The sequence below is a fragment of the Notothenia coriiceps genome, unplaced genomic scaffold (genome assembly GCF_000735185.1).
Source record: "Notothenia coriiceps isolate Sejong01 unplaced genomic scaffold, NC01 NC01_scaffold00021980, whole genome shotgun sequence".
NCBI classification, from domain to species: Eukaryota; Metazoa; Chordata; class Actinopteri; order Perciformes; family Nototheniidae; genus Notothenia; species Notothenia coriiceps.
Window position 1 is genome coordinate 83,413 of NW_011354681.1, and position 16,847 is coordinate 100,259.

The window sequence follows — 16,847 nt, forward strand, 5'->3', positions numbered from 1 at the left end:
ACACCACCACCACCACCACCGCCACCACCGCCACCCTACTCCTCTCTTCCCTCCTCCCTTCCTCCACCGACTGCCTGCCCATTTGCTTCCTGGCCTCAGCTTGACGGAGGGGATGGGATCTGAACTCAACTTAGACACAGAGTTTCCACATTTCACAGATGGCCGGGAGAGGCTTTGCATGGAGGTGAGGAAACAGAGAGAGAGAAAAAGGGAGAGAAAAGGGAGAGAGAGGGAGACTCATCGCCGGCGCCGAAGCGGGGCCGATTTCACACCGCGGCAGTGTGTGCTAAAGCAGGCCGCCGCTAATCCACTCACTGAGGGGAAGGCCTGGAGCTATTCCGCCGCCCGACCGCCATCTCCCTCCACAAAGCCATAAATGGTGCATTATACAACTGGGCTTCAGAGACACTGCTGATATGCTGATAGGTGGCGGACAAAGACCAAAGCAACCACAGGAGCAGAGCCACATGCAGGACTGAGGGGCCTTAGCGCGGCAGCAGAACAGCACACGTACTCAGGCATGATCTCACCAATGCTTACTTGCTGAGGTGTGGACTGTTAGAGTGCTATATCTGCGTTCTCATCGGGGGTTAGTTCAACCTCTGGATTAGGCCTCGAGACAGAGATGGACATGCACTAACACTCCTCTCCTGCTCTCCAACAAAATAGCTTATTTTGTTCCTCTCTCTCCTTCTCCCCACTGTGAATTCCTATCTGCGAAAGTTACCAAAAGTCTTGAAGATGAGTCTTTGAACTTATGAAAGGCAATCATGTTGAATGAAAGGAGACAGGAAATATATAAACATGGGGGAATTTAAATAAATTGCCACAAAGAAATCACGGCGAGGGCAGCGAATTATGTAACGATAAAACAGCCACCAGCCTAAGCCACAAAATGAGATGTTTTACATGAAACGAACAGCGGTCTAGATTAGAGAGCCATCCTGTTTAGACATGAAGCCAATTGGGTTGATATCACATGTAGAGAAAATTTGAAAGATAAGTGGGAACTATGAGAATTGTTATAATCCAACTGTAACAAAAAGCTCAAGTATATTGGCTTTTCCCCCCAGAAGCACTGCGCGATAAACATCTTTGATGAAAGAAGTTCATTACTGGTGTGCCGTGAAATGTAACATGCTGTATTATGAGTCTATGCCAACCTACAGCGAGGCAGCCTCTAAATGAAGCCTCAGGCATTTAATGGACATCATTAGGTGAAAACATATAAAAGATAATTATGGTAATTACAAATCCCTTTTATTCGCCCTGAGTCTTTGACAAGAAGGTTGTCATATCAGCCACTTCAAACAAACAAAGAGTTGTTGTCTCTTCCCCTAAATGATGTCCGGTTCCATTTGGATGGGGATTGTCTTCGGATTATCCTTTTTTTATTGTTTAGTGGCTCTGAATGGAGGCTACATTTCCTTCAGCAAAAACTTGATTAAAACAAGTGATTCACAATAGTGGAATTTGACTTGCATTTGCATAGGCACTTCATTACAAGTGAGACCTTGATCTTGAAAGCAGTCCCCCATACAAAGCTAATGGACATGTCTATTGGAGATGGAGGAACCAAGGCCTTCGATTTAATATCACAGACATCACAATGGGCACCCAAGGCCCGTCTTATTTAATTTCAGCTTCTAACAATATCTAAAGGCAGTGGTGGACAGTAACAGAGGCATTTCTATTGGCTTTGTAGCATCATCTAAAACTAATGTATTCTACTGGTTCTAAGGTGCTTTCATTAGCTGTCCACAAATGCATTGTGACAACAATTCAACAATGGTGGACATTAGAAAACAAAATGTACTTTTGAATACTTAAGTTTATCTAAAAGCAAGATCTTAAGTAGTCTAAATAAAGTAAAAAAATTGGAATTTAATTTTCCCAATAGTAGGTATACTATTACTTTAAGGGGCCCTATCATGCTCATTTCCAGGTTCATATTTCTATTTTTTGTGACATGTCTCCATTCTTTAATGTTCAAAAAGCTCTTTATTCTTCTCATACTGCCTGTTCTGCAGCACCTCTTTTCACCCTCTGTCTGAAACCAGAGCCCAGTCTGCTCTGATTGGTCATCTGACCGGCTCTGTTGTGATACAGTAGGTCAACCGCTTAGAGATGTCCCCAATTAGCCTATCATGTACAATGTGTTGGAGCAGAAGCACTAGCCAAAAGAAGTGTTAAATAGTGATGTCACTATGTTACAGAAGAAAACAAAGGAGTCCAATGGATGCACAAAAAACCTATACAACAGAGTACAGGGAAGGGGAAGCCCCAAAAAGCATTATAAGGCCTCTTTAGAAAAAAGTACAAAATGATGATGACAATATTGCAGCTTTTTCTTACCAAAAACATCTTCCTAGAGTTTGTTTAGCTTAAACCTAATCCAAGTGTTAATGTTATTTTTGCCACACAGGGTCAAACCGAGAGCAACTCTTGTCACTTCATCTGAGCGATACAGGATCTGAGCAGCGAGAGAAGATGAAATGTTGTATGGAACGTCTTTACGCAGATACCGAGAGGCAATGGCAAAAGAGTTGGGTGTTTATTTACAATATACATCCAATCATCCTTTGTCACAGTTCCATGTTCGTCTTTTTTTCCGAAACCACAGAGAGACACTCGCTGGAGATTCCATTTTTGGCCTCTTTGCTACACAAACTCATAATACGGTGCCGTCTTATCAGATCCTTCTTACAATAACAGATTCACTCGGAGTCAAAGCTGTTGTTTAACTTATTCAATCCCATGGGAAAATTCAGTTCAAACAAGTCAGGAGACATCTGCCAGTCCACAGCAGCTGATGATGTCAACGGGTCTCTGCTCGTACCAGATTCCTGCAGCACTTTCAATCATTCCCTGTGAGATTACTGCAATAGGATATTACAGTACAAACTATGACCATGTGTCCTGCTGCCACAAAGCTTAGCAACATATTACAGTTTGTCAAAGCAAGCTATTGCAGGCAGAGATAGATACAGAGAGGAGGAGAGAAGCCATTGACCTTTGTGTCCTTCATATTTGCCTAGCTTCCCCTCAACCCCAATCTGAAGAGTGAAATCATCTGATCCCAAACTAACTGTCAAGCGGCGTGTGATGGCGGCAGAGCCAGCAGACATCAATCAATCAGATTTTCTCCTCGTCTATCACAGGAGGCTTTTTTTCCCTGTTTTGCCCAGGCTTATCATCTGACCCAGTTGTTATCCTGTTTCTGAAGCTTAAAAAACTTGATTATGGTCAAATGTATGTCTTGGAGATTCACTCTGTAGTCTGAACCAGAAGGAAAGAACATATTATCACCAACAGAAATGAACAGAGGATGTAATGAATGGATTTATTTTCAAAATGAGGCTCTTAATTCTGCACTCATGGTGGAAATAAGGAGTTTGAGCCAGTTATCTTTGCTTTTCAGGAATGCGTGATTGCGTGAACCTCAGATAAAAATCCAATCTGATATCATAAGACAAAAAGGCATTTTAGTTGGCTACAGCACTTGCTCAATGTCAACAGTTTTTAGTAATTACCAGATAAGCATTCTCTGAAATACACAGAGAGAGAAAATTGGCTGATTCTGAAATAATAGCGGCTGCATTTCTCTCCGGATGTTTACTCTGTCACTTCACAAAAGCCGGCTTTGAAATAATAAGAAGCAGGAGACGTGCACTTTTTCAACACGTCACTCTGTTTCGTCAATGTCCAATATCTAATGTGATTTGCATGATTTACAGTAAATAATCGATCGCTATTTGTGTGCAGAAGGCTCTATTAAGGCTATTTCAGTAGCGGTGCTCCGTAGCTAATCACAGGCAGGCAGATAGGCCTCTGATCACATGATGTGTAAGCTGTGCTGTCAACAGCTTTAGCAGCTTTGCAATGGTGCAAATCAAAAACACAGCCTCTTTAAAGTATTAACATGTTTTGAAGTTTGTTTTATATTTTCAGCATATTTGACATAAATTGTTTATCTGTTTACAAAGCTTTGTCATTAGCGATTTTCCGCTGAGGCTTTAAGATGCGATGCGTTTTGTGGCGTCCGTCGGGCGGAAAATGCTGATGTACAAATTGAACTGAAAAGCTTGTTACTTAATCCATCTATCCCTTAACTATAGAGCCGGCTGCATTTCATCCCAATGCAAAGTTGTGCATGGTGTTACCCCCACCTAAAATATATCCTCGGTAATTCCTGCCAAGCTGGAGATTTACACCGAACAGCTATTAGGGTCACTTTCTTGAGCGCCAGCACAGGAAATGGTGTTCTCCAAATCAGCCCCTTTCTTTATCATCTATGAAGAAAATAAATCATGAAATTCTTTAATTACTGAAACAATATATGTGGTTAAAGTCAAACTCAAGGCTTGGCTAAGGATTTGACTGTATATTGCTGACAAAATGATGACAATGCCCGCTGCAAAACGTGACTCACATTTCCAGGAGTCTCTTCCGTTCCCTCGTCCAAGATTCAGTCAAATCCCTATTTTGACAAATCCCATTTAAAATATTTTTGATGAACTGTGGCTAATTAAACTGAAATAGACAAAAAGGATCTTAATACGGACATAAAAGTTGTTTACATCCCTTGAAATGGGAGACTGACAGACTTTATTTCTTGACTAAGGCGAGTTGCAGAACTGGGCTATGGAGATGTCAAAGCATCACACAAATGTGATGAACTCAATATCCATATCCATGATACATCAAAACCTCGGCATGGCACAAAAATAACTGCAATACCTCAGGAGCAACCTCAGAAATCCCCTTAATTGAGCAATATCTCCGTTCCTGATCCATGTGCATCAGCAAGGTGAAAAGGGACTGTGCAAGTGAAATGAAAGAAGAATTCATGATGTGTGGCGGCCCCTCTTACTCACCCTGGCTATTTCCCCTCTTGGCAGGGGCCAAATAGAGAATGTTAAATGAGGCAATTGTGTCCCAGAGGCAAGAAGGAGGAAGAAAAAAAAAAGAAGCAGGCAGTGCCCCTGCTCTTTGCTCCAACCCTGAGGAGCATTCTGCAGCACCCAGGCAGGCCCTGCCCACCCCCCCCCCAAACACCTCACACCAGACCTCCCTCCACTTTAGACAACAACATGCACTACTAATTAGTCAAATTCCTCAATTCAAGGCAGTGCTCATGTACATGAAAGTGCAATGCCTCTGTGAAACATTTACCGAATTTCAGATAACTCACAATATGCCCGAAAAATACAATATTTTTGTTCTCTTATAGGCAATTGTAAAAGTACATTTACTTGAGTATTTTATTTAAGCTTGTACTTACTTGATTATCCAACATTACTGCTTTGGTTTTACTTTTAATGCTAAAAACAGATTATTTAAAAAAAACAAGTGCTTATTTTTCTAATTTGTTGCAACTGTACTTACCTTGCAGATAAAGATTCAAAAAAATAAATAATTCAACCATCTTTGGAAAAGTGGTCAAAAACGACACTAGTGAAAATAAGCACGACTATAATCACCTACAAGAATAAAGTGCCTAAAGATGATGCATAATGAAAGAAAATGTTGCCAGTGTTTTCAGATCACCACATCTCAATAATATCCTGCGCCCCACACACAGTGATACCAGGATGCACTGCAGCTGAGGCCTGCAGAATGCCAGGATGTAGACGTGTTAGCATTCTGTGGCTGCAGCCCCTCACTGTCAGCCTACAGACGCACTCCACGGTGACACCTCTGATAATCAAAGCTTTGTCTGGATCTTAAAAGGACGTACTTGAACAACAGCGAGACCAGAGGCCCTCTCTGCTGCAATGGCCTTTGGACATCAATATTTAAATCTTACATCTCTGTTGTGATTAGAATGCTGCCTTTCTCTGTTGTTTTTCACCCCGTCTCTCCTGAAACAACGAGGTGGGGGTGAAAAAAAGGCTGAAATCAATGATCTTTGAGTCTAAACTAGATTCCTAAGCAGTTTGCCACTCTCGGCAGCAAGATAAGATAAACTCTCTTTGACCTAAGAGATGAAGTTGCCATGACGATCAGGGAGTCCACTTTCTCTATTGATATTTCGCTGATGTAACAACAAATGGAACCAGATCCCGCTCTTGATAATGGTGATTAATTAATACCTATATTGATCCCTACAACCAAGAGACAAGGCTATTAACTTAAAGCAGGCTGAAAGTCAATTGTTACCTGGGGGCTCAATGGGCGTCATTGATATAAAATCTAAATAAACCGAGAGGAATACGGTCAAAGGAGTGAGGCGTACACTGAGGAAACTGAAACATTGACTTTAATTTAAACGTATTATGTCAACAGATTTCACATAAATGTATTAGGTTAGTTGAAAGCAATATTATTAAGTCTGAATAAAAAAAATAAGGTTCAACTTATAACAAAAAACAACTAACATATGTAACATTTGTTGACATAACACATTTGATCTATTTCAGTTTTTCCAGTGTACTACCAAAGAGGAAATGCACAACAGTAGATTTAGCTTTTGTTTAGCACAAATTGCTAAAATTAACATTTTGTTTCAGGTTGTGACAGAATCAAAACACAATGCTTGCAGCGGCGGTTATTGGAATAATAGCAGTGGAATTCAGGAAAGAGGAAGATAAAGAGGAAACGGCGTGAGGAAGTGACCTCCACCTTTGCTGCAACCCTGCCCACATTTCACACTGCTGTCCAGGCAGTGCAGCGACAGGATCACACCGTCAATCCATCCAGCTCATCCACACATCACAGCTCTGTTTGCAACAAAGGAAGCAGCAACTGCTATACATTCCTCTCCCTATAGCTGCAGAGACATAAGCAGTAACAGCAGCGCGGCGAATACTTTCTCCACAAGTAGACACAATGGCAAAAAAAATACATTACAAGACGACGACGGCATTCATCTGCATTGTTGTTCGGTGTCAAAAGTGAGGAGGCAATTGGGGATCCTTCAGCTAAGACGAGGCAACGGCACAAGCTGTTATTGGCAGGGAACAGATGTTTGAGGGAAAGTTGGCATTCAACAACCATTCTTCTTCTGACAGAAATCAACAAGAGAAACACAAGAGACAAGCCCTGATTGTCACCCAATGAAAGAGAAACCCTTAAATATACAGCGAGGCTGGCATGCAAACATTTTTTGATTTTACACCCCCAAAACATCTGACTGCCGGAGTTGCCAGCGTTCACGGGCCAAGGGTGAAGCACGGCGTCTACGACTTCCACAGCATTAGCACGCTTTTCCCTATATTAGAACACTAAGTCGTAGTAACGAGGGGGGAAAAAATGGAGTTGTGTTTGTGAGAGAAAAAAAAAAAATCTAGCAGCTCCGGTCCCTCTGCTCAAAAACACAGGCACATGCTCGTTGCACATAGTGTACATGCACCGATGTATACACAAGCAAACACACACAAATTCAGATACAGGATGTTGGCAGACAATTCAGTAAACACTCCCCTTATCCCTTACTACTGTAATCTGCCTCTGATAAATGCCCCTCAAAGATAGAAATGTCACCTGATATGGTAAACAGTATGCTGACATCACATAAAGTGGCCTTATGCTAAGGAGTTGGAGAGATTAACTGTGGAGCGGAGATGGGAGAAAATGGTCTCCACGATAAAAAAAACAGACTTCTAGCTCCTCGCAGAGAACGCTGTTTGGCTGTCATTCAGCTCTAAACTGACTAGCAGGGAAAAGCAGGGGGGCTAATTATAATAATCCGAGGGTTGTGTGTATGTTGTGTTCTATTTAAGGTACCTCAGTGTAAACAGGAGCAGTAAATAATTGGCTGCAATTAGTATTTATATTTTTAACGATTAAACTTTTGATAATTTTCTACATAAATGCCAGACATTTTTTGAAAAGTGTCCAGTTTCAAAAGATCCAAGCTGATGTTTTGTTTTTACAGTAAAATATAAAAAATATATGTATTCCATTATGCTATTAATACAAAAAGGAAGGTAATCTCAATGTTTGAGATGCTAAAAAAGTGAATTAACTATTAATCAATTCTCACAATTAGCAACGTTTCCATCAAAGGCCGAACAATCGAATATATAAAAACAATGCACAAAACAGGTCATATTTACCAAAGCATCCCTAGCCCCTGTTCCAACTTTAACCACAGGTCATTATGGGTCAAAACAAAACATTTGTGTAACTGCAATGGAGCAGCATTACAGATCTCTATCACGTGAGAGGACAAGTCATTTGGACAGTGTGACACGGTGCTGAGCTCAGGGGACTTGTGCACTAGCCGCTCCGGTGCTGTTCGAACTTACAGTAACAGAGCAGCATAATCACTACAGTACGCTGCCTGATGGTGGGTGGACAGAGTGGAGTAAGAAAAGGAAGCAACATGAATTCTCAGAGGGTCCATACGGAGAAGACAACAGTAAAGGGGAGAGCACTAAGTCAGTTTAATAAGCACATTTGACATTAGACGTCCGCACATGGCCTCAGAGGGCCGCTTCGATATGTTCCCATAAACACTGGCGGAGGCACGCTCCCTACATCATCCAGATTCCCCTTTATGCCGCGAAACTTTGGGGGGCAATTTTACAGAAAAATTACTCTGAGGGGCCTGGTTTCATTTCAGCCATGTTCATATCTTCCCTTCCTATTAAGCATCAAAATGTTCTCCTCTCAGTGCGAATAGAGTATGGACACCAGCAGCAGCAGCAGCAGCAGCAGGGAGAGGCCGAGGGAAGAGGTGGGGGGCGGGCGGGTGGAAGGGAGGGGAAGGAGGGAGGGTGAGAAGAGAGGATAGAGGAGAGAGGGAGCTTGGTGGAATTCACACATCATATTACAGCAGCTAATCGCAATCCGCAGAGCATCAGCGATATTTTCATCATTCCTGTCAAATTCTACTGACCCGCCTTGGAACAGCTAACAATCTGGGCAATTTATTGGCATATTGGCACAGGGTGATAAGGCTAAAAACAACAGCAGCTAGCAGCTGGCCCTGCGAGATGAGCTGATAACATTGATATGTGCTCCCACACAAAACACCTCCAACCACTATCTGCTCTTTCTATCTAACTCTTATTACAATAAAAGTGTATGGCTTTTTTTTCCTTTCTTGGAAAAGCAACAAGGAGGAGGGGGGTTACACAGAAAAGGGGGTCAGAAATATATATTTATATCTATATAAAAAAATCAGATGTAATGTTTCAGGGGGAAAAACAAGGGGGGAAAATACATAATTTATCACTGTATTATCGGGATATCCAGGCAGCCTAATCAAGGAGCACTGAGTGACTATTTTTTGCCTTATCATCCAAAGTGGTGGAAACGGAGAAGGAATTATCAGCCAGCTGCAGATTGCTGGGCTGGAATTTTAATGGTAATAATCGGGTTTCTGATGGTATATCTTCCCTGCTTATCTTTCCCATTATCTGGCCTTATCGCCCCAGTCATCGGAGCAAATTAATGGTGCTCTTTCAGCATCGCCTTTTTATCACCGCTCAGAGAGCACCCAAGGGGAAAGAATAAGCAAAATATTAAAATACTGCATAAATCACAATTTTAGATAACGGTCCAATGTATGCAGGAGGAGGGGGGGTGGGAGTGCGCCCAACAACCTTTTTGTCCTTTAGAATGACTGTCTGTGCCTGACTTTCTGTGCACTGCCTCCCCTGCCTTTTTTTCCCAGAGTTCCCGGGGTAGGAGAGAGGATCTAGGCTCCAAGTGACCTTTTCTGTTTCTAACTATCTTGATTATACCACTGCACAGCGGCTCCATATTAACAAGATCTTACACATGACATACTAATTCACACAAGGCCAGGTCACGAAGCACCACACAAACGTTAGACGCTCTTTTTGCTCGACGACAAAATTTGGATGCTACGATGGGATTGGTCCAGAGATGAGTGGGCCAATCACGTCATACGTCGTCATGCTTCTTTGTTGACTTAAAGTGGTTGCAGGTTTGTGGTGGATGCCAACAAATACATAAGTACAAACTCAAAGATAATTAATAAAAAAGGATGATTCTGAAAAAAATATTTTTCCATATAGAGTTTATGGCAATCAAAGTGTTCTAACTGTATGAGAAATAAGTGCAAAACGTTTTCACATAATATTAATAAATACAATGCTAAATTGGATTATCTTAGAATTGAATATTTATAAATAATAGATACTGTTGAAAAACAATTTGAAACACTCATAAATCCTAATTGTGTTACCAGAAAGGCAACAACAAATTATAAATTCCAAACCATATTGCCCTAAAAACTTAAAAAATGTTATCCCCAAAAATATTTCAAAAGTGAAACCATAATAATTAGAACAAAACACCACGACACACAAATGTCATGTGTCGCAGAATCGTTCACACACAAATGTATTAAAACAGATTTGTATACTAACATGCACATGCCCTCATGAATGCATGCATGTGACCTCACACACACATGCAAACACACACACCCATACACAGACACACACATACAAATGTTGCCTTAGTTCTGAATTCTCCCTAATATCTCGATGCAGATACACAGTATCCTGGGCGCGACACAAATCAGTGGAAGTGGTTAAATATTTGATATTTTGATCCCAAAGTAACCATTCTGCTTTTTAGGCAGGACAGCAGGCAGCAGCAGACAGGAGTAACGGCAGACACACACACACACACACACACCCCCCCCACACACACACACACACACACACACACACACTGTACACACACTCTGATGTCTGCTGGAGTGTGTTTGGGTATGTGTGGGTGTGTGTGTGTAACAATCACTACGTATTTAAGGATGCTCTACAGGCCCTTTAAAATCAATAAAATGATGAAAAGTTCTTATTAAAAATATAAAATATGTTGACAATAATTCAGAAATGTGAAAGTGACACACTTTTTGTTTTATTTGCACCATAATGTTTTACTGTATTAATATTCACAGCATTCAAAACAATATTCCCCCTAATTCAAGGTTTCATTTAAACTACATTTACAATATTAAATATGTGTAAATCAGAATCAGAATAAAACGTGCTGTTAAGAGCAATTATAGAGTTCAGTTGCAATTATAGAGTTCAGTTGAATTGAAATTATAATATTTCATACCTTGCTAGTGCTACACTTTGACTGCCATACTAAGCTACAGCCAATAAAGATTAATATTTAAAAAGGCTTTACTGTGGAGTTTGTATAGCAGTGTGTGCACACGTATTCATGCAAAGACACCATGTGCAAGTAAACAACATGATGGAGTGTGTGTGACACGAGTGTGTCTACAAATAAAACATTTCATAGCAATGCAATTCAAAAGCAAATCGGCCTTTTAAAGCAATAACGTGGTACACTTCCAGGATGTAATAAGGCCTGGAATTAAGAATGGTGATTAAAGAGTCAAAGTAGCTGATAGACAATTTTGGATGAAAACTACAATAGTCCGATCAAACGGACAACAAATAAACTTGATTTTGCTACAACTTGGAAACTTTTCCTCCGGCAGCACGGTGGGATTTGGATTGTAAATCATCTTTTTGAAACACAAACCTATCTGCAGAGGGACGGAGCTGGACCGTGACAGGCAACACATGAGGGGCTGCTGAATCAGCTCCTCTGCGGTCACTATCACCACAAAACCCCGCAAACTCTGGGAAAGCTCGGAGAAGCGGAGCAGCGGCTCAAAAAAAATGAAATAAAGGACAAAATAAACTTACGTCTGATCTGCCTGGGGTTGCTCTGCTTCCTTCGGGACATGCCTGCTGTGCGGCTGGTCAGTGAATCCAGGTGTAGTACTGACAGATCGATAGGTTCTGGTTCATCCAAGCAGCCGGTTTTGGGTTTTTGTCTGATGGTAAATTGAGAAAGAAAAAGAAGAAGAAGGGGGGCACCGGTACTTTTTTTACGCACAAGTCTATCGTTCCGTCTGTCTTTCCTTTATCTTTCTCGTTTCTCTGGCTCTGGCTGTGGCTTTCTCTCCCTCACACACACACACACACACACACACGAATACACACCCTCCTTTGCTCTATCTCTATTGCTCTCTCCCTCTCTCACTCTTTCTCAGCACCGTGCTCCGTGATGAGGCTGCGCTTCGCCGCGATCCGCACGGACTGACTGGGGAGGTGAAAGCATTTCGCGCTTTTGTTTGAAGATAAGGTTTGTTCCTCCCCGGGTACCGTAGCCGCAGCTCGGTGAACTTCACTTGATCCACAATTACTTTAAACTTCCCACCTATTAATTAGCGTCGGTCTTAATTAGCGCGCGTGTTTTGGGGAAAATATAAACGGAGATGGAGACACACTGAGCTCCAGCCCGGGATCAACATGAGCCATCGCAGTCACAATAAAAACATCATATTTTAAGATGCCTTTTCTCGGGTAAACATTTTCTCACACCTCTCATTAGTAGGTTTAAAATCATCAATATGATTAATTTAACATTAATATTTTACCAATTATGCGACAAAGCAGGTGTTTATGGGATAATTTAATACAGAATGTGGTTCTATCAGCAGCAAATCTGAACCTTTAATGGCTGAATACTCCAGGAATAGCTCAGATGCAGCCTGGCCACTCATTCCCCCATAATGCACTCTGATCTGGCTTGAGATCCCATGACCCAAGTTATTTGACCTCTTGGCCAAAAACTGAAACAAGTAACTTACAATCTAATATTTGTATAGCACACACAGCAAGTTTATAAAAGACTGGTGCATTTTTTGTACTTTTGTTTATTTATTATTTTTAAGGAAATGTATGTACAAACCAATGCAACACACGGCAGGATTTACAACATAAGCTAATTTACAATCCCCTATATGGGCCTTAATCAATAAAACTCAGTTAAAAAACTGAAAATACAGTATAAAACACAATCTCAATAATATTAATACGTACCAAAAACACACAAATTCAGAATACAACACAAAAACACACATAAAACAATTAAATTAAGCACCATAAAACAAGAAACACTAGATCATTCATATCTGAGCTGTCTTTAAACGCTATTTCAATTTGAGTGTAACATGATGTTGAGTGAATGAGTTCTGTAGGCCTATGTACTGTAGGGAATTCCACATTTTGAGCAGCAAAAGTAGTGTGTCCACATTTGGAGTTACTTAAAACATCTTACCTCAATATTTATACCAAAACATTTGTACACTTGCTGTCAAATTTATTCAGTGGATTTACAGCTTGTTAATGCCTTGTTTATTCATGAATATTTGATAAACTGTCAATCATATCATTGCCTACAATTAGCTTGCCTATGGACAGAGAAAAATATTCGGATTATTTAAAGCAGGAGAGAGAGAGAGGAAAGGAGAGGCTTGAAATCATTCAGATTTTGACTGCCATGTTCTGAATAGTTGCCCAAACTGGAAATCACTCTCTTCAATTAGCCAGTTGGACTGCCAAGGAAGACAAGCAAGTGGCCTGTGAAATGATCTTGTAACCCAATTCCACAACTTTGGAATGGAGTCTGAAACTACAGAATAATTTATGTGGCAGACGGGTCAGCGACGGTTCACCTTGAGGAGAGCATCTGTCTCGCGAGCCTCCTTGGTTTGTCTCTTCCTGCACCCCCCAACCCCCCCTCTCCACTTCAGCCTCCTGTGGCTGAAGTTTTTTCTTTATTCTCCACATACAGCTTTGGTCAGGATCCAAACACAAGTGATGTCATGGGACAGTGAATCATTTCATATCTCAGCTTTGTCATAAATCATCACCAAATCTGTGTTACTCTTTTTTAAGCCAGCTTTATTCCAACGTATTAACACATGTTTTATTTATCTTATCATGTATGGTCAATAAACCCCATTTATACAGAATGAAAACCTATTTTGAGGTAAAAAAGTGCACCAAAAAAATATTATTTTGACTGCAGTTAAGATCAGAGGAACATATTTTGATGTATGTATCTCAAAGTTTAGTCAGGATTCTATTTTGAAACCATTTCAAATTTTAATGGCAGCACATTACAATACCAGATGCTATACATTTAAATAAAACACGATGAATAAAACATATTTCAATGTAAGTAGTGAAGTATGAAATAATTCAAGTTGTTTTTGTGGCACCAAGATTAAATCACACCTTAATTCTGACAGAAAAACATTTAGAAATGGGTCAAAACGGACCCGAGGATGACAGGAAGGATGTATTGATAGACAAATAGTGATAAATGTGAGAATAAGACAATTAAAAAAGGTTTATTTTTTTAACTTTTCTGTCAAACTAGTCCAAAAAAATCCACAAATCAAAAAGTAGTAAATTTAAATGACTAAACTGCCTTACACATCCTTGAAAATGACATCCTTAAATAGCATTTACTGGCCAATTTAGGGAACCCAGCACCAAAATCAATAATGATTTGTGGTAAGAGCAACAACACAGAGAGAGAGGGAGAGTCAAATTGCCAGCTGAAGATTAATTTAACGCCACTCCTAAATCCTCTGAGACTGCAGCGAGGTTCTTCTCTGCTGTTCCTCAGCCCCAGTGGCTTGTTTGAAGCCGTCTTTGATTGACAGGTACAAATCTGCGAGAGGAACAGAAAGCTTTTTTTCACTGCTCAGACCAGATGGTTGTGATAATTAACATGATACTGTTTCCATCACAGGGGAAATCACTGACACAAGGTTGGTCATATTAATAGGTTAAGGTATACTGTATGCTGTGGAGATGCTGCACAGTGCACTCGCTTAATCTGATTACAGGGGGAAAGGTTGATTTAATGCGCTAAATCATTTGATTAGAACTGCCAAGTCACATTTGGGGAACGCCGTTCAGGGTCGGGGCGTGGAGGTGGGCTGTCTGGTGGCTTCATCATGTTCATACTTAAAGAAAATATGCTTCAGAAGAAAGTGTGTTTCCTCATTGGTATGCCCAATACTGCTCGTACTGAAGACAGCACCAACTGGGTCTCATTCAGAGCCTGACAATATTTTGTGAGAGTGACATGTTGATATTAAATAATAGATACAGCTTTTTTTAAATGATGTGTTTACTGACAGCTCTGTCTCAAGCAATGGCATGTTTCAGAAGTGAATGAATAACATGTTTTCTTCAGTTGTACCTATGTTTTACTGGTCATTTTAAAAAGTACATTCATAATTTGTAAAAATAAACATGTTGTTGTACCCTTATCTTCGTGCAGAAACTCATATTTAACAAATGTTTTAACATTATATAGTAAGGGACTGTGCAAAAAACATTTTGATAACATAAGGATAGCTAAAGCCTATTTTTATATGCATGACCTACCATAGCCTAATTAATATTTTATTTGCACCCTCCATTTACGTCCCAAAAATGCAACACTATTCCGAACAGTATCTCAAAATATGAGAATATTCCATTGGAACAACTCACTTTGGCGTTATGCAGTAGTGAGAGTATTTAAGATGTTCAGACAGTTATATGTTTTTTGAATGGGAGTGGAATTACCAAAATTAAGGGAATCATAGATAAATGAGTTGTTCTATTTTATTGAATTTCCCAGAATATGTTTTTTTTTTTTCAAACATGAGTAGTCACTGTCTTTTGGTATGACACATTTAACAAAATAATTAACTGTACTTCTGCTTTTAGTGTTTATTTACTTGTTGCTGATTTAACGTTGAATAACAAATTAATAGCAATTTTACCTTTTGAATTTTTTGTGAAGAAAAATAACCTCTCACACAATGTTGTCAAAAACACAACACACACCTTTAATGACTGGCGGGCATAGAAATAAAATCACGTTTTTGATGAAGATATTTCACTTTTTTTTCCTTCTCTAAAGAGGAATCAAATACATTGATGAATAGTCAAAAGGCCCTCTCCTATTACCTTGAAACATCTTGGGTGCAAAATGGATCCCTCCCACTTTCTGACCCCCACTCGTCTTATACTTATTTTCCAACAGATCCTAAATCACATGTTTTTGCATTGTAACAAAGTCACAACATTAATGCAACGTCTTAAATGATCATCCTGTGCAGTAACTTCCCCAGGTGTTCCCAAACGTTGTCATGCCAGCATTAATTTAACAACCATCCTAAACTGAATTACTGCGATAATAACGACTGCAGTCTGTTTCAATGAGCTGCTGTGGAGACCGGGTGATGTCACAAGGAGCCTGGCAGGACAAATCACAGGTTTTTATAAGGGGTCATACATGTCCGGTGGCGCTGCGAGTGACAGCCATCGCTCGGACGGGGCTCCATCCTGAAGGAGCAGCAGCAGCAGAGAGAGGCTGCTGCTGATGGGGTGGCACCCTCTGGCTGCTGGGGACTGGTGTGTCTCCAGAGGGTGTAAGGACTGTGTGTGTGTGTGTGTGTGTGTGTGTGTGTGTGTGTGTGTGTGTGTGTGTGTGTGTGTGTGTGTGTGTGTGTGTGTGTGTGTGTGTGTGTGTGTGTGCGTGCATGCGTGTGTGCGTGTGTGCGTGTGTGTGAGAGAGAAAAGACAGAGAGAGAGACAGGGAAACAGGGAAAAATGGAAACACATCTGAAACAGGAAGTTGTTCAGAGCCAAAGTAAAGCTGCAAAGTCTTTTTGTACAGTATCCCATAATTCTTTGCAATTGGGTGTACTGTATAATGTTGGTCGAGATGACATTTTAGTATGTTTATTTTACAAATGTAATTAAGTCAAAGTCAAGTCAAAGTTAGCTTTAATGTCAATCTTTCAGTTTGTGTGTACAGACGGAGAGGTATTTTGGTTTGTTTAGAGTATTTTCATTTCCTGCTAATTTACACCTCTACTTCCCTTCAATGTAGAAGCACTTACATCCTATATTTGATAACATTTGAAGATTTGGTTTCAGTAAACACATGAGAAATGTTTAATGTATTTTTTCTAGTTCATGATATTTGAACCCTTGGGGAAATTCACAAGCAGGCAATAATATATATATATAAGCAAGTAA

General features: G+C 40.3%; 1 protein-coding gene across 1 annotated transcript in view; it reads right to left on the reverse strand.

Moving 5' to 3' along the window:
- Positions 1-11,962, reverse strand: part of LOC104953554 (zinc finger protein ZFPM2-like) — a gene marked incomplete at its 3' end in the record, with an annotated part of 77,878 nt that extends 65,916 nt beyond the window's left edge. Inside the window, exon 1 of the mRNA XM_010780500.1 lies at positions 11,652-11,962. Coding sequence (XP_010778802.1) covers positions 11,652-11,691 — 40 coding nt within the window. The remainder of the gene's footprint in view (positions 1-11,651) is intronic.
- Positions 11,963-16,847: the final 4,885 nt, after the last annotated feature.